The sequence below is a fragment of the Saccopteryx bilineata genome, chromosome X (assembly GCF_036850765.1).
Source record: "Saccopteryx bilineata isolate mSacBil1 chromosome X, mSacBil1_pri_phased_curated, whole genome shotgun sequence".
Classification (NCBI taxonomy): Eukaryota; Metazoa; Chordata; class Mammalia; order Chiroptera; family Emballonuridae; genus Saccopteryx; species Saccopteryx bilineata.
The window spans coordinates 109,263,445-109,282,943 of NC_089502.1; the positions used below are offsets into that span (position 1 = coordinate 109,263,445).

Genomic DNA, 19,499 nt, shown 5'->3' on the forward strand with positions numbered 1-19,499 from the left:
CATTGATGCTTCCTGCTCCTCCCCCCAGCTCTCTCTCTCCCTCTCTATAAAATCAATAAATAAAATCTTTTTAAAAGTTAGTTTTAGGCCCTGGCCGGTTGGCTCAGCAGTAGAGCGTCGGCCTGGAGTGCGGGGCACCCGGGTTTGATTCCCAGCCAGGGCACATAGGAGAAGCGCCCATTTGCTTCTCCACCTCCCCCCCTCCTTCCTCTCTGTCTCTCTCTTCCCCTCCCGCAGCCAAGGCTCCATTGGAGCAAAGATGGCCGGGGCACCGAGGATGGCTCCTTGGCCTCTGCCCCAGGCGCTAGAGTGGCTCTGGTTGCAGCAGAGCGACGCCCTGGAGGGGCAGAGCATCGCCCCCTGGTGGGCAGAGCTTCGCCCCTGGTGGGCGTGCCGGGTGGATCCCGGTCGGGCGCAATGCGGGAGTCTGTCTCTCCCTGTTTCCAGCTTCAGAAAAAAAAAAAAAAGTTAGTTTTAAAGAGACATTGATAAGAGTGTGGTGGTTAGAGGGAGGGAGGGGGGAGAGGCACAAAGAAAACTAGATAGAAGGTGACAGAGGACAGTCTGACTTTGGGTGATGGGTATGCAACATAATTGAACGACAAGATAACCTGGACATGTTATCTTTGAATATATGTATCCTGATTTATTGATATTGCCCCATTAAAAAAATAAAATTATTAAAACAAAGTTAGTTTTAAAAAAATGGTAAGCGGCCCTGGCCAGTTGGCTCAGCAGTAGAGTGTCGGCCTGGCGTGCGGGGGACCCGGGTTCGATTCCCGGCCAGGGCACATAGGAGAAGCGCCCATTTGCTTCTCCACTCCCCCCCTCCTTCCTCTCTGTCTCTCTCTTCCCCTCCTGCAGCCAAGGCTCCATTGGAGCAAAGATGGCCCGGGCGCTGGGGATGGCTCCTTGGCCTCTGCCCCAGGCGCTAGATTGGCTCTGGTCGCGGCAGAGCGACGCCCTGGAGGGGCAGAGCATTGCCCCTGGTGGGCGTGCCAGATGGATCCCAGTCACATGCGGGAGTCTGTCTGACTGTCTCTCCCCGTTTCCAGCTTCAGAAAAAAAAAAAAAAAAAGGTAAGCATGGACCTTTGTTAGAGAAAAATAGGACATGACTACTCACCATGAACTGTTTTGCAGTTAGAAAGTTTTTACTTCAGACCATCCTGTGTGGTTACTTTAGGTCTCTTAGTTTTTGCAAGGCCACCAATGCAGGTCTCTCCTGAGCTTGTCAGGTTCAGCAACTGGCCCCTTTTTGTCCAACACCATTCATCAGCCTCCTAAGGAAAGACCTATGAGAGGAGAGGAATGGTGTTAGTTCTTCAACTCACCTCGGGATTGGCCAAGGCCTCGTCTACTGGATCCAGGGCTAGGGGCCCCACCAATACAGACCTTAGAGCCCTGGCCCTGGCCAGTTAGCTCAGTTGGTTAAAAGCGTCATCCTGAAATGACAAGATTGCGGGTTCGACCCCGGTCAGGGCACACATGGGAAGCAACCAATGAGTGCATGACTGAGTGAAACAACAAATGAATGCTTCCCTTCTTCCGCTCCTTTCTCTCCCTTCTTATCTCTGTCTCTAAAAAATCAATCAATTAAAAAAATTAAGCCCTGGTTGTATGGCTCAGTTGTCCCAGAGTGTGGACATTGGTGGTTCAGTTCCCTGGTCAGGGCACATACAGGAACAGCTCAATGTTCCTGTCTCTCTCTCCTTGCCTCTAAAAACAAACAAACAAAATGAAAAAACCTTAGAATTGCCCTGGCCGGTTGGCTCAGCGGTAGAGTGTCGGCCTGGCGTGCGGGGGACCTGGGTTCGATTCCCGGCCAGGGCACATAGAAGAAGCACCCATTTGCTTCTCCACCGCCCCCCCTCCTTCCTCTCTGTCTCTCTCCTCCCCTCCTGCAGCCAAGGCTCCATTGGAGCAAGGATGGCCCGGGCGCTGGGGATGGCTCCTTGGCCTCTGCCCCAGGCGCTAGATTGGCTCTGATCGCGGCAGAGCGACGCCCCCGTAGGGGCAGAGCATCGCCCCCTGGTGGGCAGAGCGTCGCCCCCTGGTGGGCGTGCCGGGTGGATACCGGTCAGGCGCATGCGGGAGTCTGTCTGTCTCTCCCCGTTTCCAGCTTCAGAAAAATACAAAAAAAAAAAAACAAAACCCAAAAAACAACCTTAGAATTCTCCACATACTAAGGCTTGTCCTTGGCTAGGCAAGAGGAGGACAGAGTTCAAGGAAGGCAGGGGAGATGCTGGACTTAAAGGGATAAGCCATAAATAATGACAGGTATCTGTGAGTAGAGCAGATCAACACAAGCCCAGCTGGGCCCAAAGCAAGGAGCCCCTGCAAGCATGAGCAAAGGTGGAGAGTGGAGACAAAACAGAGAAGCTACAGTGTACAAGCATACCTTGTTTTACTGCATTTCACTTTATGTTTTTATTTATTTTCTTCATTTCACCTTACTGCTCTTCACAGATGTTCTGCCTTTTACAAATTGAAGGCAAGACCCGCCAGCAGCACAAAGTTTACAACTCACTTTATTCCCGTGTTCTGGAACAGAGAACCCGCAGTATCTCCGAGGTGTGCCTGTACACCTACCCACTAGCCAGAGGGCAGTCTTACTCTCTGGCATCACAAAGGGGAATTGTTTGGGCTTGGGAAGGTCAGCCTGCAGCAGGAACTCTGCCTGCCTAGCAGCCAGAGCCTGGAAGGAGGCAGCCATTGTGACATCAAAGACCAGCACATAGCAATGGGAGCTGCAGTACAGGGCCGTGCCCAGCCACTGAAACCTCTCCGTTTCACCTGCGTTCTGGAGCTGCACACATGAGGCAGAGAGGCCCACTTACACCCCTGGGCTGCAATCCATTCGTCCAGAAGAAGGTGTGGTCAAGCCAGAAGTCCAAGCTCCCCCAAGCCAAACTGCAAGCCTAGGGCCCTCAGGCAATCTGGCCCCTGGCCTCCACATAATGCCACCCTTGGCAAGGAAAGTGGGGGACAGTTGGTCAGCCAGCCTTGCTCAGGGCACCTGACCAGGTCAGACCTCACAGAACCACACAAACCACATCTAAGCGATGGGAGACAGGCCTGGAGAACTTGGGGGGCTGGAAGGCAGCAAGGTCCCAGGATGCCCACTCTTACTTGCACAACTGCTGTCTGAATTTTGAGCTGCATCGCTTGAGCTAAGAAGTCAATGCCAATGGTTGCCCTGTACTGACCCTGACCACTGAACTGGTTGATGAGGAGCTGATTCAACCAGAGGAGTTGCCCACCCTGTGGGGTCACAAGTCAGAGGGACCTCAGTTCAGGCACCTCCAGCTGTCTCCTCTCTTGCTGCACCTGAGCTCCACACTTGCTGAGGCCACCACCCTTGGTCTGCCTGCTCTGCCCAGGACCCCCAGACACACTAGGGCCCCTTCCAGGATTCAGATCAAGGGTGGGAAGAGGTGGGGACGGAAAGCCGGCCTGCGTTCCCCAACAACGCCTCCCCATCCCCAACCCCATCCCCATCCCAGGCCTTCCTGCCAGTTCACCCAGTGTTTCCCACCAAGAGAATCTTGAGCTGAGGAGCCCAGTAGCAGCAATTGCGAGGTTCAGCCCCCTGAGGGTCACAGCCAGCCGAGCCTGGGGTCCGAGCAGAAGCACGGGGGCAGAGCCGAGGGGCGAGGGCGGGGCATAGTGATGACCAGCCCCGCCCCCACAGCGGACCCCGCCCCCGGGTCCTGTAGAACCCCGGAGGAGGTGGTGGGTGGAGCGAAGCTGGGTCAGCTGAGTGACAGTCACGGGACCGTGACCAGCTCCGTCTGGCTTCCTGGAGGAGAGGGAGGGATGAGCGGGGGTCTCCGAGTGTGGCAGGCCAGTGTGGGACCCGTGGGCGGTAGGGTGTTGTCCTGTTGGATCCCTGGTTTGGTGGGGTCATTCCTGGGGCTGGTCCCGGGCAGGAAGGCAGCCCTGCACACGGGTGGGGTGAACCCAAAGGGCTGGGGGCCTAGAGGAGACAGATTAGGCAGTGGTGCCTACTCAAGCCTGGGGTGACATGGGGCACTGAGGAGCGCCATGAGGGAGCCCCGTTGAGGAAGTTGGGATCCAGGAAGATAGGGAGGTCTGTAGGGGAGCTGCACCTTTAAGTCGCAACTTCCCCAGGACATGGAGAAGGAGCAGGAGACACTGAAGGCCTGGAAGGAGCGTATCGGGCAGGAGCTGGACCATGTGATGGCTTTCTGGATGAAGTACTCCCATGACCAGGAGTATGGGTGCGCCTCACCCTTCCGGTGCCCTCAGAAGGGTCTTTGCCTTACTTGAACCCCCCCCACCCCCGCACTCTCAGCAGACTCAGATCTGCTGGGCCCAGCGGGCTGTTGGGGGTATAAGGTCCCTCCTTGCCTTTGCTAACACTATGTCCCACAGGGGCTTCTTTACATGTCTCAGCCGCGATGGGCAGGTGTATGACGACCTCAAGTATGTCTGGCTGCAGGGGAGGCAGGTAAGGATTTGCCCGGCTTTGCAGCTCTCCCAGGGGCATAAGCCAAAGTCTGCTTGGCCTGTCCTACTTCAGTCCACGCATGCACGCACACACACACACACAGAGCAAGGTCTGTCCATCTCAGCACTATTCCTCTCCTGACAAGGGCACCTAGGACTCCTTCTCATCCCAGCCCTGAACACCCCGCCGCTCTTAAACCATGTTCCCTCTGCTCTTCCACAGGTGTGGATGTATTGTCGCCTGTACCGCAAGTTTGAGCGCTTCTGCCGCCCTGAACTTCTGGATTCCGCTAAAGCAGGTGCCCTCTCCCTATCCCTATCTCCCCAGAGGCCACTCCAAGTGTACTCAATAGTTCATGTGTGGCTACTTCCTAGAGGGATCTAGAAACAGCGAAGGGCCTGGGGATGCTCACTCCTGGGAAGGAAGGGGAGGTGGAGGTGTCCTCATCTGAGTTCTAGCATGCCAACTTCTCAACCACAGGTGGCGAATTTTTGCTGCGCTATGCTAAGGTGGCGCCGCCTGGGAAGAAGTGTGCCTTTGTCCTGACGCGGGATGGCTGTCCGGTCAAGGTGCAGCGAACCATTTTTAGCGAATGTTTCTACACTATGGCCATGAACGAGCTGTGGAGGGTGACAGGGGAAGCACGTTACCAGGTGCATGGGAGGGAGGCTGCCCTGAGAGTCTCTGTCTTTTCACCTGTGCTGGGCATAGCCACCTGATGCATTCGCACTCTTGAGTGTAAGCCCTTTCCCCAGGCCCTCTGTGCAGGCTGGATCTGTTGTCAATGTCAGTCCCTTCTCGGAGCCCCTACAGCTCCATGGCTGCTGGCATTACACCCTTATTGCACTGTACTGTCACTATGTGTCTAAGAGTGTCCCTCCCCAGCAGTCTTGGTTACTTCTGAACTCCCCCTCCCTCCCGGAACCTTCACAGGGGCTCTGGATACAGAGGGGCCAATCTATACCCAGCCCCCACCTGGGATGGAGCCTCTCCCTCCTCCTTTGGGCCTCTTATGCTTTCAGACTCAACTTTACTGCCTGCACCCCCAACCTTGGAGCCCCTGTGGCAGGGTGGGGCAAATCCACTCTGGCCCCCAGCACCCAAGCCAGGACGAGGCCCAGAGTAGGCCTTTAGTGACAAAAGGTGTCCTGTCAGTGGGTAGGACAGCACAGCTTTCCCACCCTAGAGCTGAGCTCTGGGGACTGGACTGGATGGGATCCAGCCTCAGCCTGGGCCTCCCCTCACCCCCCACCCCAAGAGCGAGGCTGTGGAGATGATGGATCAGATCATACACTGGGTGCGGAAAGACCCAGCAGGGCTGGGCCGGCCTTGCCTCCCAGGGACCCCAGCCTCAGAGTCCATGGCGGTGCCTATGATGCTGCTCAACCTGGTAGAGCAGCTCGGGGAGGCAGACGAGGAGCTGGCGGCCAACTACGCGGAGCTGGGTGACTGGTGCGCCCAGAGGATCCTGCAGCATGTCCAGGTGGGGAGCAGGAGGCTGATGCCAGCTGCCTGATGGGCCTTGAGTGCGGGGGGGGGGGGGGGGCAGGGCATCTCCCACCCCTCAGGGCACCTCCTCTGCCTACACCTACACTGACCTGGGCCCTGATAGTCCCCTTCAAGATGGGGAGGCTCGGCCTAGGACCCTTGGGAATGTGGAGAGCCCACGGAGCTGGGTGAGGCCAAGGGCAAGAGAGAGGGTGCCAGAGCCTCAGCACTTCAGAGCGCAGGAAACCCAGCCAGACCCAAGTCCTTCCAGGTTACTGTGGGCAGCTCAGTCTACCCAATCTCAGTACCCCTTCATTGTTTCACCCTTCCCACCTTGGAGAGCCCAGACCTAAGCAAGGGTCAGAACCCAGCCAGGCTTTTGGGAGTGAATTGGCCCCTCCTCAAATGTCCCTCTGAGCCAGGCTTGCCCAAGATTATGGAGAGAGGGTGGAAGGGAGGGTTTTCTGGTTGGCTAGTGGGGGCTGAAGGCAGAATTACCTTCTCCGCCTCCTCCCCTGGCAGAGGGATGGGCAGGCTGTGTTGGAGAACGTGTCAGAGGATGGCAAGGAACTTTCTGGTTGCCTGGGGAGACACCAGAACCCAGGTAAGGGACAGGCTTCAGATGTGGGGAATGTCTGAGGACTGCCTTCCTCCCTGAACCCTCCTCCAGCCAAGGTCCAGGCAAAGAAGGGGTGACAGGCCTCCCATGCTGGGGTGTCAGCAGCATGAGAGGTGGTCTGGGTTGGACTGTGGGAGACAAACTTTCTGCATAGGAGGGGCCCTTGGTTGGCCTGAAGAAATTCAGACAAGCTCCCATTGTTAGAGAGGGAAGGAGGGAGGCACGGTGGTCAGCACAGAGGCTTGAGCTTCCCTGCTTCGGGGTGGAACCACTGCCTGCCTTACCCTGAGCCTTCACCAGGCCATGCGCTAGAAGCTGGATGGTTCCTGCTCCGTCATGCTATCCAGAAAGGTGATCCTGAACTTCGAGCCCATGTTGTTGACAAGTTCCTATTGTTGCCCTTCCGCTCTGGATGGGACCCTGACCACGGAGGCCTCTTCTACTTCCAGGATGTTGATGGCCTCTGTCCTACCCAGGTGGGAATGTGCCCAGGGCCACATGATACTAACCTGTTCCAAGCTTTCTTTCCTGGGAGGTTCAAAGCTTGCTCTCATCACCTATTTCTTAGAAGGGGACCTGGGGCTTAGAGCAGTGAACTTACCCCGTGTGACCCAAGCAGTAAGCTCTTGACTTCTGTGCCAGTGGTCTCAACCTCATGTACATAGGCCATTAGGGAGCACAGACAACGCTGATGCAGACACTTGTTCCCTTCATCTTTGAAAGGCTCTCTGGGTGATTTTAAGGTGTCAGCAGCCAGAGCAGATTTTCTCTCTTATGTCTATTTCCTCTGATGTGCCTTGACCCTGCTACTGGCAGGAACTGAGTGTCCAAGGGGCTTTAGACAGACTGACAAGACAGACAGGGTTTCAATTCCAGGGTTAAAGGAAGGCCTGCCCCACCCTTGCCCTCAGGGTACACTGGGTCAAGATGCAAGGCCTATTCTGAGGGGCCATTCAGATCCCCAGAGATGTCCATTCTATGATTAAGCTCCAAGTGCTAAGGTCAGATGGAGTCTAAACAAGGACCTGAAAGATGAGGGTGACTTTCCTGTAAGAGGTGATAGCGGAGAGTGGGACCCAGGGCTCTCAAATGCCTGCCTCTGCTCTGCTGTCAGCTGGAGTGGGCCATGAAGCTCTGGTGGCCGCACAGTGAAGCCATGATTGCCTTACTCATGGGCTACAGTGACAGCGGGGACCCTGCCTTACTGCACCTCTTCTACCAGGTGGCTGAGTTTACCTTCCGCAAGGTAAGTGCTGCTTCCCAGTCCACAGCCCAGTATGGGCTCATCAAGGGTGTGGAGTAGGCAGAAGGCCATCATTCCTCCCCAGGCAGGCCAGGGCTGAGCTCTCCTGGGTTGTGGGAGGAGGTTGGGCAGGGATGGGAAGGCTTATCCCATAACCCCTACTCCCCACTTCACTTGGTGTGGTCCCTCAGCTGGTCTGAGGGTTCCTGGAGGTCCTGAGGTGCCCTCTGTTTAGTTAACAAAGCAGTCCCTGCTGCCCTGGAGCTCATGTTTCAGTGGGGTGTGGAGTGGAGAGACTAAACAAGTGAACAGGCAAACATAGGTGGCAGTGAGAGCTATGGAAAACAGAGCAAGGTCAGGGGGGCTATGGTAAGGAATAATGGTGGCCGGGGGTGCTCTGTACAGAGTTGTCACCTTGTCTGACTTAGGCATTCCTGGGTCCGGGGCCTTCAGGAGGGGAGGCTCCAGGGCACTGGGCAAAGGCGGGGAGACAGGAGGCTGCAGCTGTCATCCTGGCCAGTGAGGATGGGGGGTTGGCCTGGGGTGCAAGCTGCAGTGGGCAGACGGATCAGTCTGGTTAAGTGGGAGAAGTCTGAGCCATGGTTGTTTGGGTGTCATAAGAATATAGATGAAGCTGGTAGCCTGGAGACAAGTAAGCTTTTGAAAGTCCAGAAGGAGAAGAGGGAATAAGAGTGCCCAGCAAAGGAGGCAAGAATCAGCTTCAAGGCAGGAAGGAAGCCAGGGGCCCCCAGAGGCCACAGTGCCATGAGCAGAGTGATGAGCTAGACCAGCTCCTGCTGAGGGCACTTCGGCTGCTGAGCCTGACGGTGAATGAAGATTCCTGATGTGTTTGTTTCTAAAGCCACAACTTACTCCACTGGTAAACTCCCGAAGGGGAAGGACTATAGCAGGGGGTCTTACTCCCGGGTCTGTGGGATTCAAAACCTGAGAGAAAATCACATCTTTATTTGTACTAAGCCAGCATTTACTGCCATTATGAATGGAGGCAGTGACCACAGTAGTATTTGCAACGCCTGACTTTGTCACCAAAAGAAATCCCAAATATGTTCATGTTATATTATATTTAGAGAGGCATCTCCAAGTATTGCACAAGCTCATCACTGTTTTCAAACCCAGGAATCATGAGACTCAAGGCTATATCTTTTCTTTAAGATTTTACTTATTCATTTTTTTTAAGAGAGGAGAGAGAGAGAGAGAGAGAGAGAGAGAGAGAGAGAGAGAAGGGGAGAGGAGCAGGAACTATCAACTCCCACATGTGGCTAGACCAGGCAAGCCCAGGTTTCGATCCAACGACCTTAACGTTACAGGTCGACGCTTGATCCACTGCGCCACCACAGGTCAGGCTCAAGGCTATATCTTAATATTGAATGCATTCATAAAGGACAAGTATTAGAGCCTGACTGGTGGTGGCACAGTGGGTAGAGCGTCAGATTGGGATGCGGAGGTCCCAGGTTTAAGACCCCGAGGTCGCCAGCTTGAGCGCGGGCTCATCTGGTTTGAGCAAAGCTCAGCAGCTTCGACCCAAGGTCGCTGGCTTGAGCAAGAGGTTACTCGGTCTGCTGTAGCCCCACAGTCAAGGCACATATGAGAAGGCAATCAATGAACAACTAAGGTGTTGCAATGAAAAACTGATAATTGCCTGACCAGGTGGTGGCGCAGTGGATAGAGCGTCGGACTGGGATGCGGAAGGACCCAGGTTCGAGACCCCGAGGTCGCCAGCTTGAGCGCGGGCTCATCTGGCTTGAGCAAAAAGCTCACCAGCTTGGACCCAAGGTCGCTGGCTCCAGCAAGGGGTTACTCGGTCTGCTGAAGGCCCATGGTCAAGGCACATATGAGAAAGCAATCAATGAACAACTAAGAAGTCGCAACACGCAAGGAGAAACTGATGATTGATGCTTCTCATCTCTCTCTGTTCCTGTCTGTCTGTCCCTGTCTATCTCTGCTTCTGTAAAAAAAAAAAAGAAAAAAAAAAAAAAGAAAAACTGATAATTGATGCTTCTCATCTCTCTCCATTCCTGTCTGTCCCTATCTATCCCTCCCTCTGTCTCTGTCAAAAATAAATAAAAAATAAAGTGCACAACTATCAATTGATGCTGTGTGTGTGTGGGTGTGTGTGGGGCAGAGACAGAGAGAGAGAGGGACAGACAGACAGGAAGGGAGAGAGATGAGAAACATCAATTCTTCATTGCGGCGCCTTAGTTGTTCATTGATTGATTTCTCATATGTGCCTTGATGGAGGGGGGGGAGGGGCTACAGCGGACCGAGTGACCTCTTTTTTTTTTCTTCATTTTTAGAGAGGAGAGAGAGAGAGGGAGAGAGAGAGACAGAGAGGGAGAGAGAGGAGAGAGAGAAGGGGGGAGGAGCTGGAAGCATCAACTCCCATATGTGCCTTGACCAGGCAAGCCCAGGGTTTCGAACCGGCGACCTCAGCATTTCCAGGTCGACGCGTTATCCACTGCGCCACCACAGGGCAGGCCCGAGTGACCTCTTGCTCGAGCTAGCGACCTTGGGCTCAAGCAGTGAGCTTTGCTCAAACCCAATGAGCCCGTGCTCAAGCTGGTGACCTCGGGGTCTCTAACTGGGTCCTCTGCGTTCCATCCCGATACTCTATCCACTGCGCCACCACCTGGTCAGGCAGTTGATGCTTCTTATCTAACTCCCTTCCTGTCTCTTTCTCTGTCTTTTGTCTCTTGCTAAAAAAAAAAAGTTTTAGAGGCCACCAGTTTTAATTGCCTAGAGTTAAATTTAAGGAATACAGTTTAAAGAGATAGAGATGGCTTTTGAACAGTTACAAAAGTTATCAACAGGTAAATCATGCACTAATCAACATACCAATACAAAAAGCAAAAATTTAGACAGCCACAGAAAAACTGGACAGAAAAAGTTAAATTCTTTTGTTATCCTTCCGCGTCAGATTAAGTAGTCTAAAAATGTATTATTCTTGATTGTCCAGTTCACTAAGACTTGCCAAAGAACACAATCAAAATACAGAATGTTTATCGTCCCCAAGCAGGGTTCTTTTTAGTCCATCTTGCCGTGTTTTCCAGAATACAGTGTGGAGTTTAAGAGCACTGATTCTGGAGCGGGTTAGTGAACAATTAAATGTATCTCTAAATACAATATAACATGGGTTTGGAAATAGTGATGAGCTTGTGCAATACTTGGAGATGCCTCTCTAAATACAATATAACAAACATATTTGGGATTTTTTTTTTTTGGTGACAAAGTCAGGCATTGCAAATACTACTGTGGTCACTGCCTCCATTCATAATGACAGTAAGTGCTGGCTTAGTACAACCCTAACTCTGGCCACAGTAGTGGCGCACTGGAGACAGTAAGAGGCCCTTCCCCAGGCCTGTCGCTTTTGGACAGCTGCAAGTGCTGGCTGTCACTGTCTCATTGTTATTCCAGTTTCGCGATCCCGAGTACGGGGAATGGTTTGGCTATCTAAACCGAGAGGGGACGGTTGCCCTCACCATCAAGGGGGGTCCTTTCAAAGGTGAGTGGGAGACAGGATGGGGCCGCAGGGGCTCGGAAAATTTGGCTGACCCGGGCTCTCCCAACTCGTCATCTCGCTTCTCCCCCCAGGCTGTTTCCACGTGCCACGGTGCCTGGCCATGTGCGAGGAGATGTTGGGCGCCTTGCTGAGCCACCAAGTCCCGGTCCCTGTCCGCAGCGCCGGGTCCCCGCCCGCCGATCCCGCCCGCCGGAGCGCGGAATAAAGCTGAGCCTGCAACACTACCCGCGTGCGCGTGTCTGTGGGGTCGCGGGAGGGGCAGCCCTCGCGCTGGCCTGAGGGCACCTGCTCTCAGAGACAGTGGCCCGCCAGCCAATTCTCAGGACTGCCGTGCACATTGGCCCGCCCCGCGCCCCGCCCCGGCCCGCTCGACGACAGTCCCGCCTCGGCCCCCGCCCACCCCGTGCGGCCGCGAGGGCGGGTGCGGCGGCAAGCACTTCCGGCCGGTGGCCGGGGCCGGCGCGCGCCGCCCCTTCCGCCGCCTCCTCCGCGAGCCCAAGCCCGGCCCCGGCCCCGGCCCCATCCCCAGCCTGGCCAGCCCGGCGTCACTTTGGAACGCGGCGGCAGCTGACTGCGCGTTCACGACCCGCTGGGAGCCGTGATCCCCGCCGCCGTTATGAACATCCGCAATGCGAGGGTGAGGGGCTGGGGCGGAAGGCTGTCCGCGCCTCGTGGGTGCGGGCCGAGTGGTCGTGTGCGCATGCTTTCGAGGGGCCCGGCGCGGAGAGGTGAAGGCCACCGTGTCCGTGGGGCTTGACCTACCCGAAGAGGGGGCCGGGGCTGCGAACTCCGTCTTTGCGGGATGTCGGGGCTCAGCTGGATGGTGTCCGGGAGCCCCCCTGGCACCTACGTGAATTCCAGGAACAGACGATTTTTGCACAGCGTCTTTGGGCCAGGCCTATGTAAAGAGAAGTCACAGGCCCGCCCAGCCCCGCGGGTGGTGGGGGGGCGGGCTGGTGAATAGACAGAAGCGAGCAGGCTTCTGACAGGACCGAGGCCTGCTTAGTCACCGCAGCCCCTGCCTGACCGCATTCCACTGCCCTCCTCCCCGCAGCCAGAGGACCTGATGAACATGCAGCATTGCAACCTTTTGTGCCTGCCCGAGAATTACCAGATGAAATACTACTTCTACCACGGCCTCTCCTGGCCCCAGGTGGGCAGTCGGGGAATTTGGGGACTGGGGACACCAGGTGTCAGTTTGCGAGGAGTGGGTGCTTTCAGCTGGGGTGAGGAACTTAGAACCGGACCAAGGGAGGGGCAGGATGTCCACCGGTGTCTGTTTTTTCCCCTGTGAACGACAGGGGCACAGTGCGGTGTGAGGAAACCAAGCCACTTGGCCTGGAGGTCAGGAGCTGTCACTGAGCTCGCCGTTTGACGGACATCTGTCTGTCACGCACACAGCAGGCCGTGGACCAGGTGTTTGCTAAGGGCTCCACACTTCCGACAGGAAGTTGTTTTCTCACTTCTTTCTCTTCCCTGTCACGCAGCTCTCGTACATCGCTGAGGATGAGAACGGGAAGATTGTGGGGTATGTCCTGGCCAAAATGTGAGTTACCAAGGAAGGAGAGAAGCCTGTTGAGGAACTGGGCGGGGGGGTGAGGCACTAACACCCCACATGTTTGGTGGTTGCTGCCTGGGTTGTTTTTTTAAAATTAATTTATAGATTAATTTTTTTTAGTTTAGTTCTAGCAAATTGAGTGGAAAGTACAGAATTCTTATATTATCTCCTCCCCTCTGCCCTCTAGTTTCCTTTATTATTAACATACTGTGTTATATTTATTTCAATGGATGAAGCAATATTGCTATATCATTAAAGTCCTTACATTTCACTCTTGGTATTTTAGCTTCTATGGATTTACACAAATGTCTGATGGCATGTATCCACTATTAGAGTACCATACAGAGTAGTCTCACTGCCCTAAAAGTCCCGTGTGTCCTTGCCTGTTCATCCCACCCTCCTCCTCTTCCTGGCAACCACTGATCTGTTTCTGTTTTTCATGGACTTTATTGGGATGACATTGGTTAATAAAATTCCATAGGTTTCAGGTGTACCAGTCCATGCTCCATCACCTGTATACTGTACTGCGTGTTCGCCACTCAAGTCAAGTTCCCTTCCATCACCATCTATCGCCCCTTTAACCATTGATCTTTTTACTTTCTGCATAGTTTTGCCTTTTCCAGAATGTCATTTGGCTGCAATCAGAAACTATATATAACCTTTTCAGATTGGTTTCTTTCACTTAATAATGTTCATTTAACGTTTCTCCATATCTTTTCATGGCTTGCTAGCTCATTTTTTTTAACTTTTCTTATTTATTGATTTGAGAGAGAGAGAGGAAAGAAGAAAGAAAGGGAGAGAAAAACATCAGTTTGTTGTTGCACTTATTTATGCATTCCTTGGTTCTTCCTTGTATATGCTCTGACTGGGGATTGAACCCACAACTTTGGTGTATTGAGTCGATGCTCTAACCAACTGAGCTACCTGGCTAGGGCACTAGCTCATTTCCTTTTATCACTCAACAATATTCCATTGTACTCCATTGACACTACACATGTATTTTGGCTGCTGTGAGGGGTTTTGAGAGTCTCAGCTCCCCCCACACTCCAGGTCTGGGGGGACTTTGGGGCCAGCCAGAGGAGTTTGTGCTCCCGCCATGCATATGTGTTGGGGGTGTGTGTGGCTGCATCTGTACAAGGCTCCTTGCTAGCCTCTCCTTTCTTCTTGCTCTAGGGAAGAGGACCCAGATGACGTGCCCCATGGACATATCACCTCACTGGTACGTAGGGCCCACACAGGCTTTGATGGGGGTGGAAGTAGGGGTTAGTTGGGGCAGCCCTCAAGGTCCCACCCTTCTCCCACCAGGCTGTGAAGCGTTCCCACCGGCGCCTTGGCCTGGCTCAGAAGTTGATGGACCAGGCCTCCCGAGCCATGATCGAGAACTTCAATGCCAAATATGTCTCCCTGCATGTCAGGAAGAGGTGGAAACCAGGGCTGAGGGGAGGGAGGAGTGGGGATGAGATACTGTCTTGATATGGGTCCTGGGGTGCCCTGGCTTTTGGAGAAGATCTGGGAAGTAGGGTTGGAGGGAGAGGGTGCTAAGAAGAGGGGCAGGACCTGAATGTGCTGTCCCTGCCTGACCAAGTCTGTGCAGTTCAGCAGTGCCTTATTTCCCTGCAGTAATCGGGCGGCCCTGCACCTCTATTCCAACACCCTCAACTTTCAGTAAGTACATCTAGATTTTTCTAATGGAGTTGGGTGGTCCAAGATCTGGGCTCATCCAGGTGGCTGAGATGAGCTGAGCTGCCTTCCAGGCAAGGGGGCGGGGGCGGCTGAGACGGGGAGCCGGTCATGGACTCCACACACGTTGCCAGGGTGCCTCCTGCACAGTCAGTGGCGATGGCACCTACCTGCTGCCATCTGCTCAAAGCAGGAGGCTGTGTGGTATGTCTTGCTGGGTGGAGGAGCAATTGCTTGACGCTGGCTGAGAGCAGGGAAGGGCAGTGTGGTGAAGAGCACTCAGGCTTTTCAGCGAAGGTTCAGGAGTAGAGATGAGGGCTCAGGATATGAGCAAAAGCCTAGGAGCAGGACTCAAAGTGGCCAGGCATCTAGAAGCCTCTAAGTGGGACCAAAAGAAAGGAGAATGTGGTGCTACAGAAGCCTAAGCATGTCCAGGCAGGATATGCTGTTAGCACGAGGAGCAGAGGGATCCTAGAGCCCTGGCCATCTGGGTGAGGGGGGGTCCACTGAGGGTCTTGGGAGTCTCTGTGCGCCTGGCTCAGGACAGAGAGCCTGGTAAGGAATGGACACATCTAATACATGATGGCAAAAGCCAATTAAAAGTGAGGCTGGGGTGGATTGTCCACGGCCTACTGAGACAGCACTCAGAGTCAGTTTGGTGGGGAATGAGAGGGGACTGCTGGGAAGGGCATTGTAGGAGGCATCTTTGACCCAGATGTGAATACCTCAGGTGGTCAACAATTCCAGGGGATGAGGTATGGCAGGGAGTTTCTAGGCCATCGAGTCCAGTTCCCTTCCAGGGCAGGTGCCCAAGACTGCACACACATCTGCAGTGAAGGCTCAGCCCCTGAGCTGCTCAGTCCAGGGGCCACACTGCCCAGTAATGCCTGTCAGGAAAACGGTGCAGCCACCTCCCCCTGGTTCCAGTTGCTAGGCATAGGACTGACCATGCATTCCCAGGAAGTGACAGGCAGCAGGGCAGAGAAGGAAGAGGATGGCTAAATTCTGAGCTTCAGCTCCCAAGAAACCACAGAAAGGTCTTGGTGGCCAGGTTAGGGATGCAGGACCATGGCAGAACCCGGGGTAGGGGAAAGGGATAAAGGTGCTGGGCACTACTTACTGATGGAGAGAGCAGGGGGAAGGCTGTGTTGGAAATGAGGCTTGTCTACAAAAGTGTCCTTCGGTGAGAAGTGACATCCTGCTCCACTAGCATAGCATATGATGCCAGGAGGCTGAGAAGAATTTGCCCCCAGATTTGGGTCATTCTCCTCTTCATCACCTTCCCACAGGATCAGTGAAGTGGAGCCCAAATACTATGCCGATGGGGAAGATGCATATGCGATGAAGCGGGATCTCACTCAAATGGCTGACGAGGTAAGGATCTAGTGGGGCCAGGGCCATAGTCCCCACAAATAAAGAAAAGCAAGACAAGTAGCGGAGGCCCTGCTGGAGGGAAGGTGAAGCTTCCAGGGGTCCTGAGACAGTAGCAATGGCTGGAGGCAAGATGGACTAGGTGCTAGCCATTGTGGCTACGTTGCTAGGAGTCACAGCCCTCATCACTTCAGTTTCCTCAGCTGTCAGATGGGAAGCTGGGTCTTGTCAGGGCTTTGAAGGAAGCCCTATCAGCCCACGATTCCATTTTCAGTAAGATGCCTGTGCTGCTGCCCTGAGGCATGATGTGAGAGAAGGGAGGGGTCCCTAGACGCTGAGAGTGAGGGCTCCAGGAGAGCATTGGGGGCTGGAGAGAGCCATGGCCTGCCCCGAGGCTCAGGGTTAAGACAAAAGAGGAGAAAGTCAAGGTCCTGCAGCAGCCCCTGTGAGGGAGGCGTGAGCATACTCCCTTACAGGAGGGAAAACAGGCCCAGAGAGGTCAGAGCTGGGATGCAATCCATTGCAGTCCTGTGTCTCCTCACCTGGCCCTGCTGCCTCTCATTTTGCTTCCTGCCCCCAGCAAGTGACAGGCACAGAAACTCCCTTGGGTGACCAGAGAGGGCCTATATGGGACTTAGGCCCTGTTTCTTTCCTCTTGCCTCTCTCTCGGTTTCTGCTGGCAGCTGAGGCGGCACCTGGAGCTGAAGGAGAAGGGCAGGCACACGGTGCTGAGCTCCATTGAGAACAAGGTGGAGAGCAAGAGCAACTCCCTTCCAAGCTCAGGAGAGCCCTGTCGTGAGGAGAAGGGCCTGGCTGCCGAGGACAGCGGCGGTGACAGCAAGGATCTCAGCGAGGTCAGCGAGACCACAGAGAGCACTGACGTCAAGGACAGCTCAGAGGCCTCTGACTCGGCCTCCTAGAGCTTGCGATTGCTCCTCTCCCTGCCCTGGCCTGCCCATCCCATCCTCACCTGAGGTTTCACAATAAACTTTACCCAGTGGCCTTGGGGGGGTGTGTGTGTACGAGTGTGCACATTTGGGGGGCTGCCTCTGTCAGGCCCCTGCTTCCCTGAGGAGGTGGATCTCACAGCCTTTGGCACAGCACGTCCTGGAAAGTCCAAGCAGAAGGGAAGAGCTTTGAGCTTTGGAGGTGGAGCTCCCAAATCTGATGGTTTTCAGCATCTTTGGGTCCTAGGGAGGGAGACCCTGGCGTTGTGGGAGCCACCCCCATCTTGGAGGCAGATGCTCTGCCTTCTGAGCCCTGCTCTGTCACTGCCTTGCGGGGCTCTAGATGCCTAAGTGCAATTGCTCATTGGGTTTATCTACTGATGTCATATCCGGGTGATGGTCCTACCCAGTTGCTGAAGTCCTGGTAACTGTCCTTGACTCCTCTCTCCTCTGCCATCCAAAAGGTCAGTGAGCCCTGTGTGTTCGACCACCATAATACCTCCTTGAATCTACTCCCTAACCTAAGCTTTAATTTGAAAATAATTAATAGATGTTATTTTTAGTACAGTTTTAGGTTTACAGAATCGAGAACACTGATAGTAAGTACAGAGTTCCCATTGCATCCCCTCTGTTCCCTTAGTTTCCCCTATTAACATTTGGCATTGTGTTGCATTTATTACAACTGATAAGCCAATATTGATGCATTATTAACTATATAGTCCAGGGTTCACATTTCCCTCTTTGTGTTATACATACTATGGATTTTGACAAATGCCCTCTGTTTTTCATAGCTTCACTCTAACCTCCAAATTTGTTCCTGTGCCCCTTTCTCTGGCTGCAGCGCCATCTCTTGCTGTCCCTAGTCGTTGAGTGAGCTGTCTGGGCTGCCCACCTCCCAGGGAAGCTCAGCACTCCTGAGCTGTCACTGTATCTTACTGTCCCTGCTACTGCAGATGGCACCTTACTCCCCCTCCAGGCGGAATATTTTGCCACCGGGGCCTGGAGCTCGGCTCTCTTTGGCGGGATCCTGGCACGTGACCAACAGGCCGTCGGAGAAGCTAAAACGCGGGGGCGGGGGCGGGGGTGGAGGTTAGGGGAGACTGGAAGTTGCATCTGCGCAGGCCCGCTTGCTCGCTGGTTTTGGTGACACTATTCTAATTGGTTCAAGTTATGAGCTCCGTGGTTGAAGTCGGAGACGTACGTTCACTCCGCCCTCCGTGCCTGGCATCTGTCCCTTCCGGCTCGCAACCGGCGGCGGGCTTTGTTCCCAGGCTCCGATTGGTCCGGCGGTGGCGGAAGCTATGGATAGCGTCCTGGCACCGGGCCAGGGCCGAGCCGCGGAGCTGGCGGGAGGGAGCTGATGGAGCCTTTCGTGGTCCCCTGTGGCGCCCGTTTTCCGCCCTTTGCTCTCGGTGCCCTGTGTCCCTGGCGGCCTGTTGACACTCGGCCGCCCCCAAGTGGTTGGGTTTCCTGGGCGGAGGTGGGACCTGTCGGGGGAAGGAGGGGAAGCTGCAAGCCCGACTACTCCTGGGGCCCAGCACTTTCCCCGCCTGTGTGGGAGGGGCCACTTCCATTACAGTGAACCGAACCGTGGCAGGAAGGCTGATGGAAGAAAAGGCTCCCTTACACCCTCACCTTGTGGCTGGGGTAGCTCCAGGGATGTCAACCCTGCCCCCCCCCGAACCCATACACTGGAGTGAATAATGTTGTACCTCACTGTTGAACTTCTGGAAAGCTGATTTGTAGGAAAAATAGGTGGAGTCTCACTGCCCAATTCATGTTCTCATCTATTCTTGCTCTGCTGTGGACTGCTTGTAACCCTCTCCTTGTTGATCTCATCTCTCCTCTGGCCTGTCATCCACACTCAGACCCAGTGTACACTCCACTCATCAACAGGTTAAGCAAGGTTCCACAGATCTGGTCGTTGACTAATACGGAATAATGGGATTTTGGATTCTTTGGGAACAATGGAGCTGAGGATAGAGCAAGTGCTAAGCCCTTAAATGCCAAACAAGTGTCCTAAAAGTCAGGGTTAGTTCCTTGAGGCTTTAAAGCAGCGGCTGAATGGGAGCATCACCTCAGTGTTTCTGGAGTCAGAAAAAGACTGAGGAGAGCCCTGGCTTGGTTAGAGCGTTGTTCAGATACGCCAACGTTGCGGGTTTGATTACTGGTCAGGGTACATACAAGAATCAACCAATGAATGCTTAAGTGGAACAACAAATCACAGATGTTTCTCTCTCAAAAGAAAAAAAAAAAAAGGACATTTGACAGTAGGGGATGAAGTGAGTTCATCAGCAGTTTCCTATGGCCTTGAGCCCTGTGTCAGGCCCTGTTGGGCAGGTGGGGGACTTTTGGGGATCATTCAGGGCTTGGATGGAGAAAAGGAGGCAAGGTGTGTGGGGGTTAGCTGGTGAAGGGCATGGGTTCCTGACACAGGAGCAGTTTGAGGGTAGGTGCAGGCTGTGGGAAGGGGCAGGAGGCTCGCTCCCTGCCTTGTTGAAGGATTCGAACAGTCGATACAGCTGAGACCAGCTACTGGAAGCCCAGGTCCTGGGCCTGCTGGTGTCTGGCCAGCTCCCAGG

At 54.3% G+C, this 19,499-nt stretch overlaps 2 protein-coding genes across 5 annotated transcripts; both read left to right on the forward strand.

Moving 5' to 3' along the window:
• The first annotated feature begins 3,764 nt into the window (after window positions 1-3,764).
• Window positions 3,765-11,585, forward strand: RENBP (renin binding protein). Of its 3 annotated transcripts, none has more exons than XM_066249291.1 (11): window positions 3,765-3,867; window positions 4,134-4,243; window positions 4,398-4,473; window positions 4,696-4,771; window positions 4,954-5,126; window positions 5,732-5,956; window positions 6,484-6,565; window positions 6,881-7,056; window positions 7,695-7,826; window positions 11,256-11,343; window positions 11,433-11,585. In XM_066249291.1, exons 2-11 carry the CDS (start codon window positions 4,137-4,139, stop codon window positions 11,564-11,566), a joined length of 1,269 nt encoding a protein of 422 aa, XP_066105388.1. In that variant the 5' UTR covers window positions 3,765-3,867; window positions 4,134-4,136; the 3' UTR covers window positions 11,567-11,585. The 3 variants fall into 3 exon arrangements, with proteins under 3 accessions (XP_066105388.1, XP_066105387.1, XP_066105389.1); XM_066249290.1 differs by having other exon boundaries at window positions 3,767-3,845; XM_066249292.1 differs by having other exon boundaries at window positions 3,767-3,845; window positions 4,954-5,042.
• Window positions 11,586-11,803: 218 nt separating this feature from the next.
• NAA10 (N-alpha-acetyltransferase 10, NatA catalytic subunit) lies at window positions 11,804-16,972 on the forward strand. 2 transcript variants are annotated; one of them, XM_066249294.1, is made up of 8 exons: window positions 11,804-11,998; window positions 12,416-12,514; window positions 12,849-12,889; window positions 14,093-14,138; window positions 14,225-14,340; window positions 14,540-14,584; window positions 15,889-15,973; window positions 16,654-16,972. In XM_066249294.1, the coding sequence occupies exons 1-8, from the start codon at window positions 11,978-11,980 to the stop codon at window positions 16,888-16,890; spliced, it is 690 nt and encodes a 229-aa protein (XP_066105391.1). In that variant the 5' UTR covers window positions 11,804-11,977; the 3' UTR covers window positions 16,891-16,972. The 2 variants fall into 2 exon arrangements, with proteins under 2 accessions (XP_066105391.1, XP_066105390.1); XM_066249293.1 differs by having other exon boundaries at window positions 11,807-11,998; window positions 12,849-12,907.
• Window positions 16,973-19,499: the final 2,527 nt, after the last annotated feature.

Excerpts from the sequence above, each read along its gene's own strand:
- NAA10 (XM_066249293.1), top strand. The coding sequence starts at position 11,978 with ATGAACATCCGCAATGCGAGG. Across the intron at positions 12,908-14,092 it reads GGGTATGTCCTGGCCAAAAT|GGAAGAGGACCCAGATGACG; the intron begins GTGAGTTACCAA and ends TTCTTGCTCTAG. Across the intron at positions 15,974-16,653 it reads TCACTCAAATGGCTGACGAG|CTGAGGCGGCACCTGGAGCT; the intron begins GTAAGGATCTAG and ends TTCTGCTGGCAG.
- RENBP (XM_066249290.1), top strand. The coding sequence starts at position 3,819 with ATGAGCGGGGGTCTCCGAGTGTGGCAG. Across the intron at positions 4,244-4,397 it reads TCCCATGACCAGGAGTATGG|GGGCTTCTTTACATGTCTCA; the intron begins GTGCGCCTCACC and ends TATGTCCCACAG. Across the intron at positions 4,474-4,695 it reads TCTGGCTGCAGGGGAGGCAG|GTGTGGATGTATTGTCGCCT; the intron begins GTAAGGATTTGC and ends GCTCTTCCACAG.